Source organism: Haliotis rufescens, unplaced genomic scaffold (genome assembly GCF_023055435.1).
Source record: "Haliotis rufescens isolate VD_foot unplaced genomic scaffold, xgHalRufe1.0.p SCAF_12, whole genome shotgun sequence".
In the NCBI taxonomy this organism is placed as follows: Eukaryota; Metazoa; Mollusca; class Gastropoda; order Lepetellida; family Haliotidae; genus Haliotis; species Haliotis rufescens.
Window position 1 is genome coordinate 37,386,568 of NW_025963802.1, and position 20,397 is coordinate 37,406,964.

The 20,397-nt window shown below is 41.6% G+C and overlaps 1 protein-coding gene across 1 annotated transcript in view; it reads right to left on the reverse strand.

Annotated features, from left to right (window-relative positions):
• The window catches only part of LOC124136629 (fibropellin-3-like), a 45,453-nt gene that overhangs the window by 16,802 nt on the left and 8,254 nt on the right, over positions 1 to 20,397 (reverse strand). The window contains exon 2 of the mRNA XM_046502611.2: positions 6,033 to 6,093. Coding sequence (XP_046358567.2) covers positions 6,033 to 6,084 — 52 coding nt within the window. The 5' untranslated portion in view covers positions 6,085 to 6,093. The remainder of the gene's footprint in view (positions 1 to 6,032; positions 6,094 to 20,397) is intronic.

Genomic DNA, 20,397 nt, shown 5'->3' on the forward strand with positions numbered 1-20,397 from the left:
GTCTGTGTACCATCCTGGTCACTTGAGATGAGTCGATTTGGCTGCATCCCCCATACACTTGCTTACTTACACACATGTATACTTCTCAAAAGAGGGAATGCATCATGTTGTTCACTGTGGGAATGTTTTGTCCATCATCACTGTCACATTCATAACATTGGTATTCTTGACTTTCAGACCAACACGGCGGTAACACTGGTTCAAATCAATGAAAGCATTGACAGGCTTAACAAGGTCAAGCCACTGAGGTGATCGCGAGGACGGTAATGATATGCACTGACCTTCTTGTAGTGAGGTGACAACAGGCGGGACAGAAAAGAGAATCCAGTTGAACCTAGTCTTGTCAACATCTTGACAGTTCTTGACAGCACCGTGTCTGGTGTTGAACTGTGTCTATTACCCTTCTGTACTGATATTTAAGGCTGCCTGATCGATATTGGGTACATCTCGGCCTCAACAACCCCGAATGGTGCTGGTGGTGCAGAGGGTGTGCTTGCATGACATCGACCAAGGCACTCCACATTTCTCTTCCATTCTTCTTTGGACAACAGTCGTTTGTTTGTCACTTCCTATTGGCAGAGTTTCACACCGCAGCAATAACAGATAACTCTATCACCTCGAAATAGCCAGAAATAGCCAGCTATGGCCACGTCTGGGGTCTGGGTCATCTGTTTAGGCCTTGTTTGAAAACACACTTTAAAATTGATCATGGTCAGAGTGAGAAGGATTACTCAAGATGTAAAAAGGAGCAGGTAGTGCATCGAGAACGTCACCATGAAGTGGAAGGACTTTGTTTGCATTTCTTTGTGATACGAGAGGGAGCATGTTTGTGTTTGATGCTTCTTTTACGAGCTGGTGCTGCTGGCCCTAGTTGGTGTTGTCGCAATGTGGTGAATAACGCCTGTTTTCTATGGTGTTTCAAACTGTCCCCTATACTTCTATGTCCAGAACTGATATCATCCACAAATCAAGGCAACATGCATGCTCCTGTTTTGAGTGCTGATTTTCATACAGTCTTGAGTATGAGCAGTGCTAAATTGTCTAAAGATCCCGAAGATGTTTCCCAAGCCTTTCCCTCTTTGATGGATTCGTGCTCGGTACACTTCCAGGCCTTTCATTCATTGTTGTCCACCCAAACTGGTGGCATGGTGGTGTGTGATGAACTGGTGTACCACCATGTTGAACATTAGAAGGTACCCAGATAATGTGGACAGAGTGAAGGTCACGATACTCCATTAAATATGATTAATCAAGCAACACCTAATTTATGGGCCTATAATTGTGGGAATTAAGAAAACAGCATTTTACTGATTGATCATTGTGACATATTGCATCTTGCTGTATAGCATGACTTTTTTTTAGACATGTAATACACGTGCAATGCACGGGTAATGCACGGGCAATGTCAAGCCGACAACATTGCTGAAATTAAGTTTGGAGTCATGACATGTCACACTCTCTCATTTCAATTTGTTTTGCGTGTTCAGTACCCTAATTGTCATGTCACGTCGTAAATTGTCAGAGGCTACAAGGTGGCAAATTATTGGCATGAGAAATGCAGGAATGTCCCACAGACAAATTGGACATCAACTTCCATCATTTCAAGACTCTTGAACAAACACATGGCTACCACTAATGTGAAAGATCGTCCAAAACCTGGCAGACCCCGCAAGACAACAAGGAGATAGGATGGAACATTGTTGAGACTTGTTAGTCGCTGTCCATTTGACTCAAGCAAATCTTTAAAGCAACAGTGGTTACAAGAGAGAGCCCTTTCCTTCAGGACAGTCAGAAATTGGTGGAAGCAGCAGGATACAGCATCAGAAGACCCATTAAACGTATTAAACTGTCTCCTTCTCACAAATTAGCATGACTTGGCTGGTATAACCAACGTGTTTGCTGGAACATTGCATCATGTCGGGGGATTCACTTCTCAGATGAGTGTCGGGTCTTATTTGTTTATGGTGGATGGTCGTACACGTGTCTGGAGACAAAGGAACACAGCCATAGTTCCCCGCAATATCCAGGAAACGGTTCAATTTGGGTGGGGATCAGCCATGGTATGGGGATGCATTTCCTTGGGTTGCAAGATGGACCTCATCACCATTCGCGGTGACCTTAATGGGGCTCATTATCAACAGGATATCCTTGAAAGAGCTGAACATTGTCCCCCATTTTGATAATCATCCTCTTTCTACAAGAACCATCGTCATGAATGACATTGTCTGGCCTCACAGAGCATGTGCTGTCACTCAGATCTTGCAAAAGAATGTTGTTTAAGACCATTCCATGGCCAGCCATGAGTCCAGATTTCAATCCCATTGAGCATCTTTGGGACATTTTCGGCCATCGTGTTCGACAAAGAGACCCACCTGTCCAAAGGCTCAATGAATTGACTGCTGCTTTGCATGAGGAATGGAACAGAATTCCTCAGAATCAAATCCAGAGATTGATCCAAAGAATGAGGAGGCGCCTTGAAGCAGTTGTTCGGGTTCAGTGGGGTTACACAAGATATGGATGGAAAGTCAATATTTGGACTTGCAGGACATTGTTCTTCAATTCCGTGAACCAGAGGTGTGCAAGGTACTGACAGTTAAGTCTGTGCAACAAAAGTGATATAAGAATTTTTTTGGATGAAATTAAGTCATTTTCCGAATCTGTAACAACTCCAAAAAAGCACATAATATCATGGTTATCTGGGCTATGTTTCTCCTCAACCCTTTCTTTACACTGAATAATTTATTTGGTAAGGAAATCCTTTACACATTTCATGCACTAGTTCACTAAAGTTGCTCTGTGCGACAATATCCATGTAAATAGATTTTGATGGCATCCCTACATCCCTGATGCAATCCCAAGTAGCGTAAGTGTTGAGACGTTTTGATCGTGACACTGTCTTCCGTCATCTGACGTGACACAGGAACATACATGAGTGAGTGAGTGAGTATGGTCTTACGCCGCTTTTAGCAATATTCCAGCAATATCAGCGAATGCTTTAACCACTAGGCTACCCGACCGCCCCGGAACATACATGAGCAAAGGGACAATGGTGTCCTCTGCGATTTGATGTTCCCCCAGTTGATGTTGACAGTATAAAAACCGCTGGAACAGGCACATCAGAGACATGGCTCACTTCCTGTTCTTCATTGACCATGAAGGAGGGTAGGTAAATAAATCCCTACATGCTACCAAGGGAGCTGGCAACACCAGTTGGCTGATGTATGCTGAATTCATGTTGCCAGGTTGGCTGGCTGTGGGGTATACCAGTGCAACGCCTACACGTGTCTTTCAGGGTCGGAGCATGAAAGTTCAGATGATTTTTTCCATGCATGAAATCGAGGTTGCTCCTTGGGGTAGTTCACAGTGGAAATGTAATGTCCTCGACATCAGCCGTATACTTCTGCAACAGGCGTGTGCAGGTTTGTTGAAGCAATACGTCTCTGGATAACTTTTTTACTCGAATAAACCCCTTTTGGAATAATGATCTTTTTCGTGGTCACAATGGTGATGCTTGGGTTCTGGTTCTGTCACTATGACATCAGGGGCAGCTGAACTATACATCCTGGTCAAGTTCACTCTAAGGACAAACCAGTTGAAGGGGTAAGCCATATTGTACCATGTCATTGGAAAATGATGTTCGGCCACGCCCACTTCCCACTGCTGATGATTCACTTTGATTGGAAAGGGGAGTTTGAAAACTTAATGATTCACATAATGAAGCATCACTGAGCAAGGTCACATAAATATCCTGTTTGGAAAACAACATATTCATCACAGACATTCTGTTGATACACCCTTAAGTGACTAGAGGAGGTAGGGTAAGGAATGGTCAATGCTGTTGCTATGGCTGTTGTGGCTCATGGTCTAGAAGATACCAATGTTGGTTGTGGGAGCAAATACCCTAAGCAGGTAGCCTACAAATCTGTCCACAAGTCTATACAACTGTGGTCCAAACCACTTAAACCATACTCATGACGCCCTCCCAGCATATAAGAATCACTATGGAGAAAAACACCACTTAACTTCGAGGTACTCACATTTTGTTGTCTCAACGACAAGGACTTGCGCCAAGACTTTAAAGGAACACGCTCTGCTTGATATTTCTCATGACAATGACAATGCCAATGACAAACGATTGGAATGTATTGAGTGGTGGTTTGGAGACAACGGGGTGGGTTGTGGGGTGTGGATGGAGGTAGGGTCAAGGACTGAAAGGAAGGAGGGGTCAGACGATGTGGGATACAACTTATAAAGGGAGGTATTTTTCCTTTTGCCAGGAGCAGAGGTAGGAGAGATGAAACTGCCGTACAACCTTTGCACTGAACGCCGATGCTGTTTGGTTTGATCACAAGCCAGGGAAGTCCGGACTGTTTTTCGGACGGGTTTAAACAACCCTATGAGTGACTGGAGCAGCTGGGTGGGCTTCATCTGTTTCTGTCTGCACCCCATGACAGCTAAGCATCAAGTGAACCGTGTTGTGAACCGTGGTCTCTATTTGTTCTTTTACTTCTTGGGAATGAAGAGGGTGGTAGGGTTGCAAAAGAGATGGGTACGTATTGACTTTTCGCGCCGTGGGTTTCAGGTCCAAAAACAAGTTGGAATAAGGAGCCAAGGTGGCATCCTTACAGGCTTCTGGAATAAAGGCCATCTGCCCTGGAAAGACTTGTCTAGCCAAGTGATCAATTTGAGAGGCATTCCTGTTTTTTTCAAACATTACCATGTAATGTGCATGTATACTAAAGGTCCGATGATGAGGCAAAGAGTTTGTGGGTCAAGTACAACACAGACTTGTTATGATGAAGACTTGTTTTTGTAAACCATCGCAGTTCCTCAGTCTCTTCGTCTTTGGTATTGTTTCCCAGCAAATTGTCAATGGCCAACATGTGTTTGTTGTAGTACCTGCAGGTAAGTGAGTGTTGGTTTTGCCCATGGTTTGCACTAACGTGATTGGAATACCTAACCTGGATGTTCCAAGTCCTCATGCATGGTTTGCCATTCACTAAATACCCAAACAATCCCCTGAGGTGCGGTATCAAGGATCCCAGGTTAGAACACATGTTCCATGAAGGCTTTGACAACCAATGCTTTACCCGTGGGTCCCCCTTTCAGCATGGTAAAAAGGATGACGCAAAGTTCATGCGGTGACCATGGCTTCCACCAGGTCTGGGGTTACTGTGGAGAAGGTCAGTTACAGAGAAAGGCATCTGACCTTGATGCAGGTTCACTGGAGATCCCTGAAGATACAACACCAAACACAGCATATAAGCAACAGAAAAGATGTATTATTTTGTGTTTTGTCGAAAGGGGGCGATGGAGAGCCAGTATAAGGGTTCCTTATGATAAGCCATCTAATAATAGTCTGTATCAGTCAACTCACAGAGGTGACTCTCTTTTTTTGGCGATTACCTGCCCACTTACAAATGATCCATGGCAACGTTTGTTCCACCACTTGAATGCGGTTTTGGAGATCCATGTAGTTGGTCTTGAATAACTCACTTTGGGTTATAACGTAGACTAAAATCTAGTCTCTGAAATGAACATATCGTACATAAAAAAACAGTTGTTCAGTTATCTTAATAAAAATATAATAAAAAGGAGCCCAGTGACTCTCTTCATTTTCAGATATACTGATACTGCAGTGATCTAGACTTGCCAAACATTATAGACTTGCATGGGCTGTATTTGATATATATTTGTATCAGGGTGTGTAAGACAGACTAGTTATAACGGTGTTGTGTAGACTGGTGATGTTCAAGGCCAGGTCCTTTGACTGTGAAGCCATGCTGATGAAGACATAGACATAGGAAGATTGTAGATTGCCGGAGACGTCATCTTCAAATCAAGGTAGAGAGGAGTGACAAACGTGGAGCTGCAACAGAATGCCTTGCATTGCCCAGCGCTGTGCTTTATAGGCAGTCGTGAAGGGTGAGTGGGTGAGTGGGATTATTGTGGACAGGTTGGCGGGTCAGGGCGGAAGGGGGAATGAGCGAATGAGCAACTGAGAGTTTAAACGTCACTTTGAACATACGTACCCGCCGGGATGTAGCAGAATTGAAGCAAGAGAAACAGGAAACTCAGCATCATTGTCGGATCCTGGAAGAATCAACATTTGACATATTCAAAATTCTGCTTCAAAGTTAACACACTCATAAATTGGAAAGGTCTATGATCGGGACAGGCAAATTAGTGATTGGCAGTCGAGGGACAAATTGTGTTCCACCATTCAATTCCCAGTGGCAGCAATCATTAAAACTATAAACAAAAAGACACATATGTTACACTGTACAAAATGTGTTTAGATCCTATACACAAACCTACAATGTTTCTTGTCCAATAACTTTGACGCGTTTTGGTCTAAGCGTGTTTAGAGTTTAAATGTGGGAAAGACCCGTACATACCTGAGTTCAGTTCATTGTGGGGAATTTAAAAAAGGTGCATTCAATGTTTTTGTAGCGTTTTTGTAGCGTTTTTGTAGCGTTTTGTAACTCAAGAAAGATGAGGATCTATCGTAGTAAACAGATATACTTGTATTGTCGGCTTCCGTTTCCTGAATGATCACTACTACTCAAACAGCAACAATACATATGAACACAACTCTTTTTAAACCTCGGCGGAATACGAACATGCAACCTCGTTATTTGCACTCCTTTACGCTTCCTCCTGTACTATGGAGTTTGTTGTCACAAAGGCAAATATTCCAAGTCACCATTAAGCTATCTTGTGTTATTTGTACAGTTGTATGTGAGAAGTGTAACCAGTTCGTTGTAATAAGTCCTGGTGGTACAACCACCTCCGTGGTCTTGTGGTAGAGTGTCTGCCCGGATATAGTAAGGCCCTAGGTTCGATCCCCTGCCACGTCATACTAAAAGACGTATAAAGATGGTACTTGTTGTTACCCTGTCTGGCGCTCGGCATTAAGGGAATCTGATTTGTACATCTAATTTCAATATATATTACACATTTTATTTTAATGCCAAATGGTATGCACTTTATTTGAATGTGTATAAATTCTGAAAATGTTAAGATTATAAGGATAATACTGTTATAAGGTTAAAATGCGTCTCAAAAACATTAGAAAATGGTAACGAAATTGTGACAAATTAAACCGTTTACAGCTGCAGTGATGAGTTGCATCAGATATACAAAAATCGTGACAGAGAACTTTTAGTTCGAAAGGATTAATCGAGAAAAGACATTTCACATTTATCACAAGAGTATTCCGGACATTGCATATTTATCATTGGACTGGTTCCATGTTATCGACAATTAGTTAATGCACCAAGCAGAGAGGTAAGATACTTTTCATTTGTAGCATCCGGAGTGAGTCACAAAATCAATAGAGAGATGATCAATCTGGCACGTAGGCTTCGATATTTCTCCGATTACGACATACATGAGTTCATGGTCAGATCTAACTTTGAACGAATCAAACTAAGGTGACATGTGACAAAGACAGGCCAGGCCAGAGCACTGTAAAATGATGCCGTCAACAATAGGAGAGGTGAGCGTGGTTTGCAGTCAATCGAGTCGAATCACGATCGATCTAAGTTCTCCCCATTTAGTGACGAGTCTGGCCGGTCTGATCCTGTCATGTATTGATAGATGGACTGAGAGTAAGTAACTTATACGAGTATAAACCTGCTGTTGCGTTTCTTTATTTTACGAGTATGAATGCTGATGGGGACAGCTTGGAGTAAGCGTCGTTAGTCCAATCACTCCTTGACGGAGCTGAGCCGATGCTGACAAGGCGAGTTGCAAAGTCATGGCTTAACTGACCATGGTGACAAGGAACGGCGTTACTTTTAGTACCTGTAGTAGGGTCCCATTTGACTCCCAAAAGCAGTTACGACAAAACACAATGCTATGTATTTTGTCGTAATGTGTTTAGATTTTTTTTTGTTATGCTGTGTTTAGATGGTATTTAAACACTGAGACAAGCCAGAGTTACGTGGTTATGATGTACGCAAATAGTTAGAAAGTTTAATTGCACTTAAATAAATTCACTCCAAGCATAAACAGGTATTTATTCAAACAAGTAGGTATTCATTCCAACAAGAAGATATATATTCCAACAAGCTGGTATATATTCAAAGAAGTAGGTATATATTCCAACAAGCATGTATATAGTCCAACAAGCAGGTATATATTCCAAGAAGAAGCTATACGTACATTACAAAGAGAAGGTATATATTCCAACAAGCAGGGCTATATTTCAACAGACAGGTATATATTCCATCAAGAAGGTATCTATTACAACAAGAAGGTATATATTCCAACAAGCTGGTATATATTCAAAGAAGTAGGTATATATTCCAACAAGCAGGTATATATTCCAAGAAGAAGCTATACATTACAAAAAGAAGGTATATATTCCAACAAGCAGGGCTATATTTCAACAGACAGGTATATATTCCATCAAGAAAGTATCAAGCAGGTAAATGTTTTCCAACAAGCAGGTAAATATATTCCAAGAAGCAGGTAAATATATTCCAAGAAGCAGGTAAATATATTCCAAGAAGCAGGTAAATATATTCCAAGAAGCAGTTAGATATATTCCAACAAACAGGTAAATATATTCCAAGAAGCAGGTATATATTCCAACAAGCAGGTAAATATATTCCAACAAGCAGGAAAATATATTCCAACAAACAGGTATATATTCCAACAAGCTGGTAAATATATTCCAACAAGCAGGTAAATATATTCCAACAAGCAGGTAAATATATTCCAACAAGAAGACATATAATTCAAAGAAGCAGGTATATATTCCAACAAGATGGCAGACATGAAATAAGTTTCGTTTCTATACCTATACTTGAAGAAAGACAAGCCAAATACATGATTTGTGTGTCATGTTATTTCCATTCATGACCATCCACAGACATGTCCGATCAAACTGTAGGAAATACACCTTAACATTCCTAGTTAATATTCAGGTGAGTATTTTGCTTGTGCTATGACATTCATAAAACAAATATTTATACCTCCATTATTAGTTAGCAACCATAATAGTATGTTCAGTGAGAGATGTAATACGGTTTATCAATTAATTTCGGACTGTATGCAAGATCTGTTTATCATCCCAAACTTGCTCCCACAGGAGATATCGCATGGATGAGATCAATGAAATTACATCACAATGCTTTGCAGACCGTTGTGACGTCACTGTTACCATGACGTCACAATCAATTGACATCACTAATGGCTCTGCTACTGAAGCTGTCAGCAGTACTTGTTTACACTAAGACACTGCTTACTACTGTCTACAAACTGAAAAAAGTTGGAAGAATGATGTTGGATGATAAATAGAAACTCCCCCTTGTGTCCTTTGATGTCAAATATATCAACACGAGTCGATAAAAGTTGAAAACTCCGAGGTATTATATATTTCATATTCGCGTTTCGCCAATGTAATTGACACCGCGACAGTTATATCGGACCTGTCGTCCTAACTCCTCAGGAATCTCATGTATATCATACTGAAGCCGTTTGTAAAGATTGTGCCGAGCGTTAAAAGTTAGTTTCATTTTGAAGTTTCAACAAATGACAAATTTACGTTAAAGTTAGGCTATACAATATTCAAAACCAACACAACGAACACAGCGTAGTGTGTTATGTACAAGTATCTTCTTTTGTGTGTGAAGTACATTCGACATCTTGCAATAAGAATGACTTGTAACGTATTTGAAATGCTTAACTTAACCATGGTTGTTTCAGGAGTCTGGCTCACACTAACCCGCTGGATGCCGATGTTTTTTTCTGACGCACATTTTCCTGAGATCGGAAAAGTAAACCTTGTGCGAGAATTGCGCTCACGCGGCATTGGATCTACCTCCGGCTATTAAATTACGCAGAGATGAAGAAAATTAATTTTCCTATCTGCTGGTGTAAATTTAACTGCAAATATTAACCGGTTGCAAAAAGACTGCTAAGTGTTGTCTGAGAATTTATTCTGCCTTGAAAAACAGCAAATTGCTCCGCTTTTTTCGTACACAGCTAAAAGTACTGTGCAACGATTCTTTTTATTTAGCAGCTTTACGGAAACTGTGAGCGAACAAATTACTGCTTTATATCTGAACGACATAAATATATATATATCAAATGGAGTTATATGCGTATGTATAACTACACACATTCAATGGAAAAAATAGCCTGCCGTAAATGACGAAAACTGATTTTCCTCTATGACGTCAAAAGGTGACAGAAAGGTTGCATGAAATTTGAAGAGATGAGTTTACTCAGTATAAATCAGTATTGAGGATTATACAGTTACGTCTGAACCATGTATGCAGTGTGTTAGCCGCTCTTTCATCACAGTCGAAGTGGGCACGTTGGTTACTATTTCGTTAATTTCATAACCAATGCAATGGAATGGAATGGAATGAACATAAAGCACTTGAAAAAAAGTAGAGTTGTGAAAAGTTGCTGTGCATGCAAAAGGTATACCTATGTGGTTTATGACGCAAATTATAGCTAGTATGTTGTATTGTTAGACATGTTGGAAGGTAAAAAGTGATATATACTGAACAACAAAAGTTCCTGTGACATTGAATAAGATTTAATGCAAAGTTATGTTTTTTACCAAATCTGAAATAATTTCGGTTTGCAACAGATAAAAGACTCCTGTAAGTGTTCAAATGGTTTGATTTGCCATACTGACTTCAGAAAATGCGTGATTTCATTAAAAAAACCATGCCAAAATGTCAAGTTATAAATCAATAGCGTGTGTGTCCACCTCTGGTTGCGATGCAAGCAACACATCTTCGTCACAAGGAATTGACCAGGCGTCGCACAAAGTAATGGGGGATATCTGTCCATATCTGCTGGAATATGTTTCGAAGTTCCGGGAATGTCTGTGGAACACGTGGTTGACGTCGAAGGCGCCGAGCCGTCTCATACCACATGAGTAGTTTGGTAGCCCCACTACAGTACCGCTCCTGGCTTCTAATTGGTCGGTTTGGTCACGTGACCTCTGATGACGTCATCAGGTCACGCGATCTGCGCATGGCATTGTAGGTCATGCGTGACGACACGATGACGTTACTTCCGGTTCCGGTGGTGCATGCGCATCCAAGATGGCGTAACTTCTGGTTCCGGTGGCGCGCGCGTCCAAGATGGCGGCACGTTCGTTTCCGAGGGGCCATCTCCCTATCCAAGATGGCGGAGGAGGGGAGGGAGGGAGGGAGGGAGGCGGCGGCGGAGGAGGAGGGAAGGGAGTCGGTTTCTTTGGTGTTCTTTGTTTTTGGTTTGGTGGGTGGTTGGGTGGTGATGGTGAAGAGGGTACTCAAAGCAATGGATGAAAGCGTTCTTTCGGGAGAGATGGGTGGCCCTGAAAAGGCCGTGGTGCAAAGGCACGGATGGCCTGCCACCTGTTTCCTGACAGGACACTTACTGGTGTGGCGATTGCGTGTGGAGATGATAGATCACTGAGACGAGCTTATACACAGTCGATGACCCAGCAACTTTGTTGCTAGGTTGATGTCACATTGGCGAAGGATCTTGCAACAAAATTCCACAAATGACATCATCGGGTATTATGATGTGATTGTAAACTTTGAGGTGCAGGGTCTCGTCCCACAAGGCGATCGTATTGTAGCGCAATGACAGTCGTTCGTCTAAGTTAAAGTAGGTGAGTGGCGATCCCCTTAGCGTTACGATCATGTTGTGGAACGGGAGCCTGAATTCTAAAGGTGAATCGACATGCACAGACATGAACGTGATGTAGGTATGCCTACGTGATGTATTTCGTGTCTCCATGCAAACGTGGTGCCACGCGTGACTACAAACATACATTTATAAATATGAATATGACGTGGTCACTCGCTCATCCACGCCGAGGTGTTGGCACTCGTGTATGTCTACATGCGTGCTACCATTCGTGTCTCCATACAAACGTGTTGGCACTCGTGTCTTCATGCAAAACGTGGTGCCACGCGTGACTACAGACGTTTCAGAAATGGTGGAAAACTTAGGCGTACTGAAAAATGGAGGTTTGGTGATGTTAATGTTAATGTATCTACCTATTATAATTATCTTGGTTTGTGATTTTCAAATCGGCTGTGTTGGACGACTGGTATCAACTCTCTTGTTCAGAAGGCAAATAAGGCTCTGTTCGTTGTTAAGAAATTAGAGCATTGTTTGAAGAACAAACCCGTACATATACTTTTTAAAATATTTGACAGTCAAATTAAGCCTGTATTATTAAAACTTCAGAAATATGGGGCTATTCAAAAATTGCAGCAATTGAAAAATATCAGATTAAATTCTGTAAATTTACTTTTGGAATTGTTCTCGTCACGATATGGCTGAAATATTGCCGATGTGACGTTAAATTTTAACTCACTCACTCACTCATTCTTCCTCTTTTTTGACCCTGAGTAATAATAGGAGAGGTTGGAGTAAAAACAGATGGAGGCGAGTAAGCCGGGCTTTTGTGGTTTGTGTCCAGAGGGGGGTAGCAAAGTATGTTATCGTGACCGTGTCCATGGCTTGGCTGTCAATGGATTGGGTATTTTGATGGTCGGTAGAGAGGTGGTCGGTAGAGAGGTGGTCGGTGGCTTGCCTTTGGTGTTGGGGTTGATTTTTCCGGGTCCTTGATGTTTTAGGCTGGTTAGTATCAAAGAAGATCGTGATGGCCTTTGTGCCTGCCTATAGGTCCGCATTTAGGGTGTAGTTGGAAACCTCGGAACGCCAGTAGTGGAAGGAGTACTCCTACTAGATCCCTGGGTAGGGGGTTGTTGATGTTTCTGGTTTGACGATGACATGTATGTGTGAACACGAGACGACCACGAAAACCGAACGAACGAATAACGACGACGAACCGTGCAGTGGACTGCTTACTTACCTAAATTGGTATGTTAACGTGCGCTTTCCGACATATGCGTATTTCGCGCACGGGCCCGCCGGGCCATTTAGTGTTTGGTCGAAAAGGGCATTTCCGAAAAGGTGCACTGCAAAAAAAATCCATCTATACAAGCTTGTATATGCTTTGGAATGATGATATATCCAAAGCATATACAAGTTTGGAATGATGAGATATACAAAAATATACAAGTTTGTATATATGACATATTCAAAAATATACAATTTTGTATATATTATGTATCCAAGTTTGTTTTCTTTGTATATACTGGTAAAGGGAGATAATTGTTATGTATTCGTGTATAATTATTATATATGTGCTTTTGAATTGTTTTAAGTTGAGCACTGTGTTGTGTTTCTTTGTATATGTTGGTAACGGGGGGGGGGGGGGGGGGGGGGGGGTAATTGCTATGTATTGTTCCATAATTGTTTTGTATGTGCAAAATAGTATAAGCTGGCGTGTAACATTACTGGAATGTTTAATTAGTACTTCACACAGTTGGCGGGAGTACATACTCTCCTTGCAAAGATATTGACGGGTAAGCGATTGATGCGTCTGTTGTTGTTGTTGCATTAGGTGTTTAAGAGGTCGCCTTCTGCCTAGGCAATTTCGGCTGACCTGTCCCTCTTTGGGACTCCTGTGTGTGAGAAGGGTTCACATATCTATTGTGAGATCGGTGTTCACATAATTTCTGTTTTTGCATTGATATAATTTCTATTTTCTTATATTGATATGATTTCATTTTTATCCTTGGCTGCTCTGTTTATATACGTTCGAGCAGCTGTCCATCTCTCAGAAATAGAGTTAGTTTGGCCTTCGCTATTGCATCTCTTGGCTTTAAGAGATCTATGACAGATAGCGGATCTAACTGCAATTCTTGTTTTAACCTAGCCCGGGCTGGGGCATGGTCTTGACATTCTAGTAACACGTGGTCAATGGTTTCAGCCTGATTGCAAGATGAACAAACCTTGTCATAGTGCTTTCTGTGACCAAGTCTGAGGCGTGAGATAGCAATTTCAATTTTTTCTTTCATTTGAGTATGAGTTTGGCTTTTGTTGGACCTTGGGTTGAATATTGTATAGCCATCTGCCGATCTTACTTGCGTCCCATTCGGCTTACCATCTTTCTGCTATGGAGGCTTTGATTTTGCTTTTTATCTCTAGTTTACTAAAGGGTATAGGCTGTATATCCGCTTTGTCTAGAGCTAGCTTCGCCAGTGAGTCTGCTTTTTCATTTCCATGAATATCTATGTGAGAGGGGATCAAACACAGCTCCACCTGTTGCCCTTGGTCAGATAGTTTTGTATATTCATATAGAATATTGTTGACTGTGTTTGGCCTGGAGTTTGAGTTTCTGCCACTGATGGCCTGAAGTGCACTTAGCGAGTCTGATAGGACGACTGCCGGTATGAGTTTGTGTGCATGATGAATTGCCTCCAATTCAGCCGTGAATACTGACTGGCCATCAGGCAAGCGAACTGAATGTGCTTGGGGTTTGGAGCTGTGGATATGGATCCCGTAACCAACACTGTTGTTGATAGGATTCTTGGATCCATCAGTGTATATATGGGCCCAGCTGTCCCAGGTAGTTTGAATTTTAGTGATAGCTGCTGATCGTAGTAGGGTTGGGTTTTCTCTTTTAGTGACTTCTGATGTTAAAGCAGTGTCAACTTTGGGAGTTTTTAAAGTCCAGGGAGGGTGTAACCCTTTGTAGTGACTTTCTGGAGGCTGAATGTCATCGCAATTGTGACTTCGAATGAGTTCACGTACTAATATCCCAGATGGCTTTAGTGAGGGATTTCTTCGAGCTAGGGCTTCATCTCGAGTGTTTTTGTCTTGCCATATCTTTTTAACCAAAGGGTTTGATGTTCGTCCCCAGAACGATAATATTGCCTGCTCTCTTCTTAGTTTCAATGGGAGTTCTCCCGTTTCTACTTGTAGTGCTTCTAGTGAGGTGCCTGTCGCTGCGCCTGTGGCTAGCATTAGGGCTTTGTATTGTATTCTGTCTAGGTGCCTCAAGACAGTATTTGATGCTGAATGAAAAGCCTCACAACCTTAGTCAATTTTTGATCTGATAAGAGCTTTGTAGAGGTCCAGCTGAGTGTCCCTCGATGTGCCCCAAGATGTGCCTGAAATTGCCCGTAATACGTTCAGGTCTTTTTGACATCTGTTTTCGACATATTCTATATGCTTGCGCCAAGTGAGGTGTTGATCAAGGATCACCCCAAGAAATATTGCAGATTTTTCGAATTTGATAGGTTTACCTTTTATGGAGACATGGGGTATCATAGCATCTTTCCCCCGGCGTTTGAATAGAATTCCAACAGTTTTTTCACTTGAAAGGGTGAATCCCCATTTATTGCACCATTGATCTACTCCGTCCAGGGCTGACTGGAGTTTTTTCTGATTTGTGAAATATCTCTGTGCTTTACCCATATTGCTCCGTCATCAGCGAACTTAGAAGTTTGGGTAGGAGAGTTGACATGGTCAAAAAGATCATTGATCATGATATTAAACAGGGTTGGGCTTATAATGCTGCCTTGTGGCGTGCCATTGTCCAGTGCCATAGGATCCGATCGATTGTTCCCTATTTTAACTGATAGCGACCTCTCTTGCAGGAAGCTGTCTATGAAGTTTGCCATGTTCCCTTCTACTCCATTTTGTGCTAGTTTTGAGAGGAGTCCGTCATGCCATACCATGTCGAAGGCTTTGCTGAAGTCCAGAAAAACTGCGGCTTGGTATTGTCTGTTTAATTGAGCTTTTTTTATTTCATTTTCCAGTCTTAGAATATGATCTAGACACGAATGTCCCTTCCTGAAGCCACTTTGGTCAGGTTTTATGTGGTTGCCAGTTTCAAGGTGATGCATGAGCCTTTTTGTAACCATGGCTTCGCACATGTTTGAGGTGAGTGAGATCGGTCGATAAGAGTTTGGTAGGGCTTCGTCTTTCCCTTGCTTTAGCAGCGGAATAACCGCAGCATGTTTCCATGCTTTTGGGACTTCTCCTTTGGACCATATCGTGTTATACAACTCAGTGAGTAAGCCTTTGGTTTGATCAGGTAGGTTTTTCAATATCTCGTAGCTGGTTGTGTCAAGACCAGGTGCTGTGCCTTTTCTATGTTGTATTGCATCATCAAACTCTGTCACAATGAATGGTATATTGTATACCAGATGCTTGCTTTGTGGCCGTTTTGAGATCTTAGACATAAGCATTTTTTCCTGTTTGAATTCTTCGCTGCAATTTGTGTTGCTGCTGACAGATGAGAAGTGCTCAGCTAGAATGTTGGCCTTTTCTTTGACTGTATGGGCGTTGGCTAACTTGGGAATTTTTGTGGGTTTACGCTTACCCCTGATTGCGTGTATTTTGCTCCAGACTGTTTTAGCATTTGTTTTCTCATTAAGGGATTTGGAGAAGGTCTGCCATGACTCTTTTTTAGAATCGTCTATGGGTTGTCTTACTTTTGTCCTGGCTGCTCGGACTTGGGCGAAGGCTGATTTATCCCTTTTTGACCTATTTAGGGCTTTCTTTCTCACTCTCCTAGCTTTTGCTATTTCCCTGTTCCACCATGGTACCGGCGTTTTGCCAGTTTTGTGGTCTTTTTTTTTAATTGATTTTTCAGCTGCGGCAATAATTTCTGAGGTGAGATTTTGGCAAAAAATATCAGGATCATCCGAGGCAATTTCTGAGGACTTGAATGAAATACATTCCTTCCTGAATTTAGGCCAGTCAGCCTTTGCATAGTCCCATGTGGGCTGAGGATTGGGCTGTTCCTCTAATTGTGGTGGGCTACCTATGTAGGTGAGTATAGGAAGGTGATCGCTTCCCCAAGTGTCGTCATGGACTTGCCATTGGCAATGTGAGGCGAGGTTTTTGGTGGCAATTGTTAGATCAATTGAACTCCACGTGTTGTGGACTTGGTCATAACGTGTGTGACTGCCGTTGTTCAGGGTTATGAGATTGTCGTCCTCAACCCATTTCTCTACCATTTTGCTGTATTTGCATGAATTATTCCTGTCTTCCCAAAGAGGACGAGGCATTGAAGTCACCAAGGATTATCCCATTTTTTCCTACTATTTGAGCTAGTCTTGTTAGCTCTTCCATGTTCATGGGTAACCCTGTGATATATGTTAGCTATGCGTAATTCGTTGCCATTTGCCAGTTTTAGGGAGATTACATGGGTTTCAAGGTTTCCTACGTTTGCTTCAATATTTTTGGAGGTACAGCTGTCGTGGACAAGGGTAATTAGTCCTCCTCCCTTGTTGCCAGGCATAAGTCTTTTTCTGTCTTTTCTATATTGGGTGTACCCAGGTAGTGTGAATTTGGCTTTTTCACTGAGTTTAGTCTCCTGTATTAGAATGACATGAGGCTTCATCACCTGTTTTTTGACGAGTGCAGTCAGTTCATTGCCGTGGCTCTTGAGGCCATTTGCGTTCCACTGTAGTAAAAGCAAGTCCATGATTGTTTATAGATCAGCGCTTATTGAGTTTTAGGGCATACCCTATTTAGGAACTGTTTCTTTGTTCCTTTGTATTTCATTATTTTGGAAGCCAGTTTGAGGATGCAGGTGGCTTTGGCTTTGACACTCCTTTTTCTGCTTGTAATTTGGATCAATGCCGTGGCAATGAACTCTACAACTTTGTTCGTGTTCTGAGCCTTTTGTTTACCATGAGCTGGTGTTTTCTTTGCCTGACTGATTCGTTTGCTGTGTTCCTCAGTTTGAGGATTAGAAGGCATGGGGTTTGATTGGGGAGCTTGGGTCTTTTTCCCCTTGCGTTTTGCAGTGGCTTTGTGCCTGAGACCAGGCGGATCAGTGCTCACTGATTTGATTGTTTGCTCAGTGCTCACAGATTCCATTGTTTGCTCAGTAGAGTGATCAGTAGTCGCTTGGGTTTTTTCGACCTCAGTGGGTTGAATAGATTTGGATTCAGATTGCTGAGTAGGTATTTTATTTATACGTTTGCTGATGAGCAAGCGTTTTGGACATTTTGGCGCCAAGGATGAATTACCCTCTTTCCTGCAGTTTGTATACCATGTGTTGCAGTTTTCTTTGCAAGAAACTCGGGAGCAGTTTTTGCACTTAGGTGGCTGGTTACATGATGTTTTTGTATGTCCATAGAGCATACAGTTTGTGCATTGGGTTGGCCTTTTCCTGTATGGCATGGTTTCTATGTCCTTACCACCTAGATTAAGGTGGCTGGGGACTGACTGACCAAGTAATGTGAGTATTACTACCCGTGTGTTGTTTGTGCCCATTGATTTGATCCTGAATGCCGACAGGATTGTAGGTTGAGTGACTTTCTTTTGGGCTTGACAGACAATTTGATAAAGCTCGTCGTCATTAATTATTTTATCTAGATGTACCGCACATCCGACATTGCTAAGCCACTTTGGGGTATCCCATTTTAGTTTGATCCCGTTTATGCTTTTGGGCATATCAATTGACTCTGTTAGGTTGTCCCCGACAACAACATACCCTCTTCCACACTTATTTATTCGAATAATATTTTTGTGCTTCAGCTCTTTGGCAATATCTTGATGCGTCTGGTACTTTTCCTGGGGTTATATCCCATTAGTTAGACGTCCCAATTGTTAGACATTTTTATTTAGGCAAAGATCGAATATACCTACAGGTATAATGGATCAGTCCTAATTAGATTAAAGTACTGAGTAGGGATAGGGGACTCACATTTTAGGGGGTATATATGTTACAATTTCGTTTAATTAACCTAAATTACCTTACTCCCAGCACAGGTTCAATAAGCATGAGATTAACTATGTAAACTATGGAGTAGCTTAATTGTCTTACTGTACGATCAGTTGAAGGAGTCGAGTTTACATTATCTACTCATCCAACAAATAAAAAGGATCTTGGGGTACGTATCATGTATATTTTATCAGTATCGATATCGCTGGTTTAAGGAAAGTAGAGTACATCACCTCTCGGCGTGAAAGTAAGCAGTTGATATCAGATGGATTTATTTACAACAGAAACCGCGAGAGGCAAACCTGCACACATCGGAGATCAAGACGTGCAATGGGAAATGTACGACTGTCGGTGAGTGACTTTCTTTGCAATCAGTCGGAACATAACCATCCGCCTGAAGATAAAACCAGAGTGAACTTTGTCAGCAATCTTCGTAAAAGAGCGCGAGAAGAAACCACATAGATGCAGGCATTGTACGAGGTGCAAGTCACTGTAATAAACTGTAAACGTTATTACATGTAAAGTGTACATTAACAAAAGCTGCCACAAAGTGTTGTTACAAACTGTATAAAATTTATCAAATGTAAAGTGTCATTAAATTTAAAGTATAATATTAAAGTATCTATTTAAAGCTGTCAGATCTTATCTGGACTATTCCGTTTTAAAGTCTGAGGTAACAAGCATAAGGATGCACTCAACCGTTTAAAGTGTTGTTATAAGCTGTCTAACTATTGGGACGTCTAACTAATGGGAGGACACCTTTCCTGGCACGGTGCCTGGTATGTGAGTAGATTTTATGGTCAAATGCAAAGAGAAGATTAGCTGTCGGGGGTGATTGGCGGTGACTTCTGTATTGAAAGTGTTGAAATCGAATTGTGCTGAGCTTGGATTCGTTTGTACGAGGAGGCCGCGATGTGATTTGTAACATGCTCCCGTGCACATAGCTGATTAGCCAACAGAGTGGATTGCAAAGAGGATGAAAACTAGTGTTGAATTTGGTTTGTTCTGAGCTGTCGGTTTAATTGTAGGGTACACATTGTTATAATGTCAAGTCTCGGCGGAACGTGGAAACTCGCTTTTTTTAAAACGGCAGTCCTTGGAAAAAAACTCTTCAAAATATAATCAAAGATTTTGTTAAATAAAATACTCCAAAAATATCATGTGGTCGGACAACCGTGGCGAATTGTCCTGTTTTCGATCAGAGCTTTCCGGACATCATACGTTTTCTATCATGAATACCTGCACTATAACGGGGTGTGTGGCGTCACACAGAAATTAATACTCCAATGATGACTTTTTTATGATAAAGTTGTCTTTCATAAGTGAATGAGATGTTTTACAGTTGTTCATGTGAAAAAACTATGAATGTTTATTCAGCGTCCGAAAACCCATAACACGCGGATTTTTTGTATTAATGTCTTATGTTTTAGGAAAGGTAAGTAAGTACAAAGGTAAGCTTTTCTCAATACGTTTCAACATGGGAAAAGGGCAGTATTGCTCCCAGACCGGGTGGCCGGGTGCGCGGAAGCTATTCCTGATTTTTTAAAAGTACTGATTTAACTCCGAAAATTGACTGCATCCGCCATCTTTGTTTATTTGTCTTTTGCCACTGTTCCATTGGTTGGTATGAATATTGTCCAAACGGCGCGAAGTTGCTTAAAAATGCAATCAAACATTTCTGGGGGCTCAGCCTGATATCGTTTGCAAAGTCAACAAACTACGACCGTAAATGTAATGTAAAACAGACGCAAGGAAATTAAACTATTACAAATACAAATGATAAGAAGTCGAATATGAATACTTATACCTGTACATTTTAGAACAAGAAATTG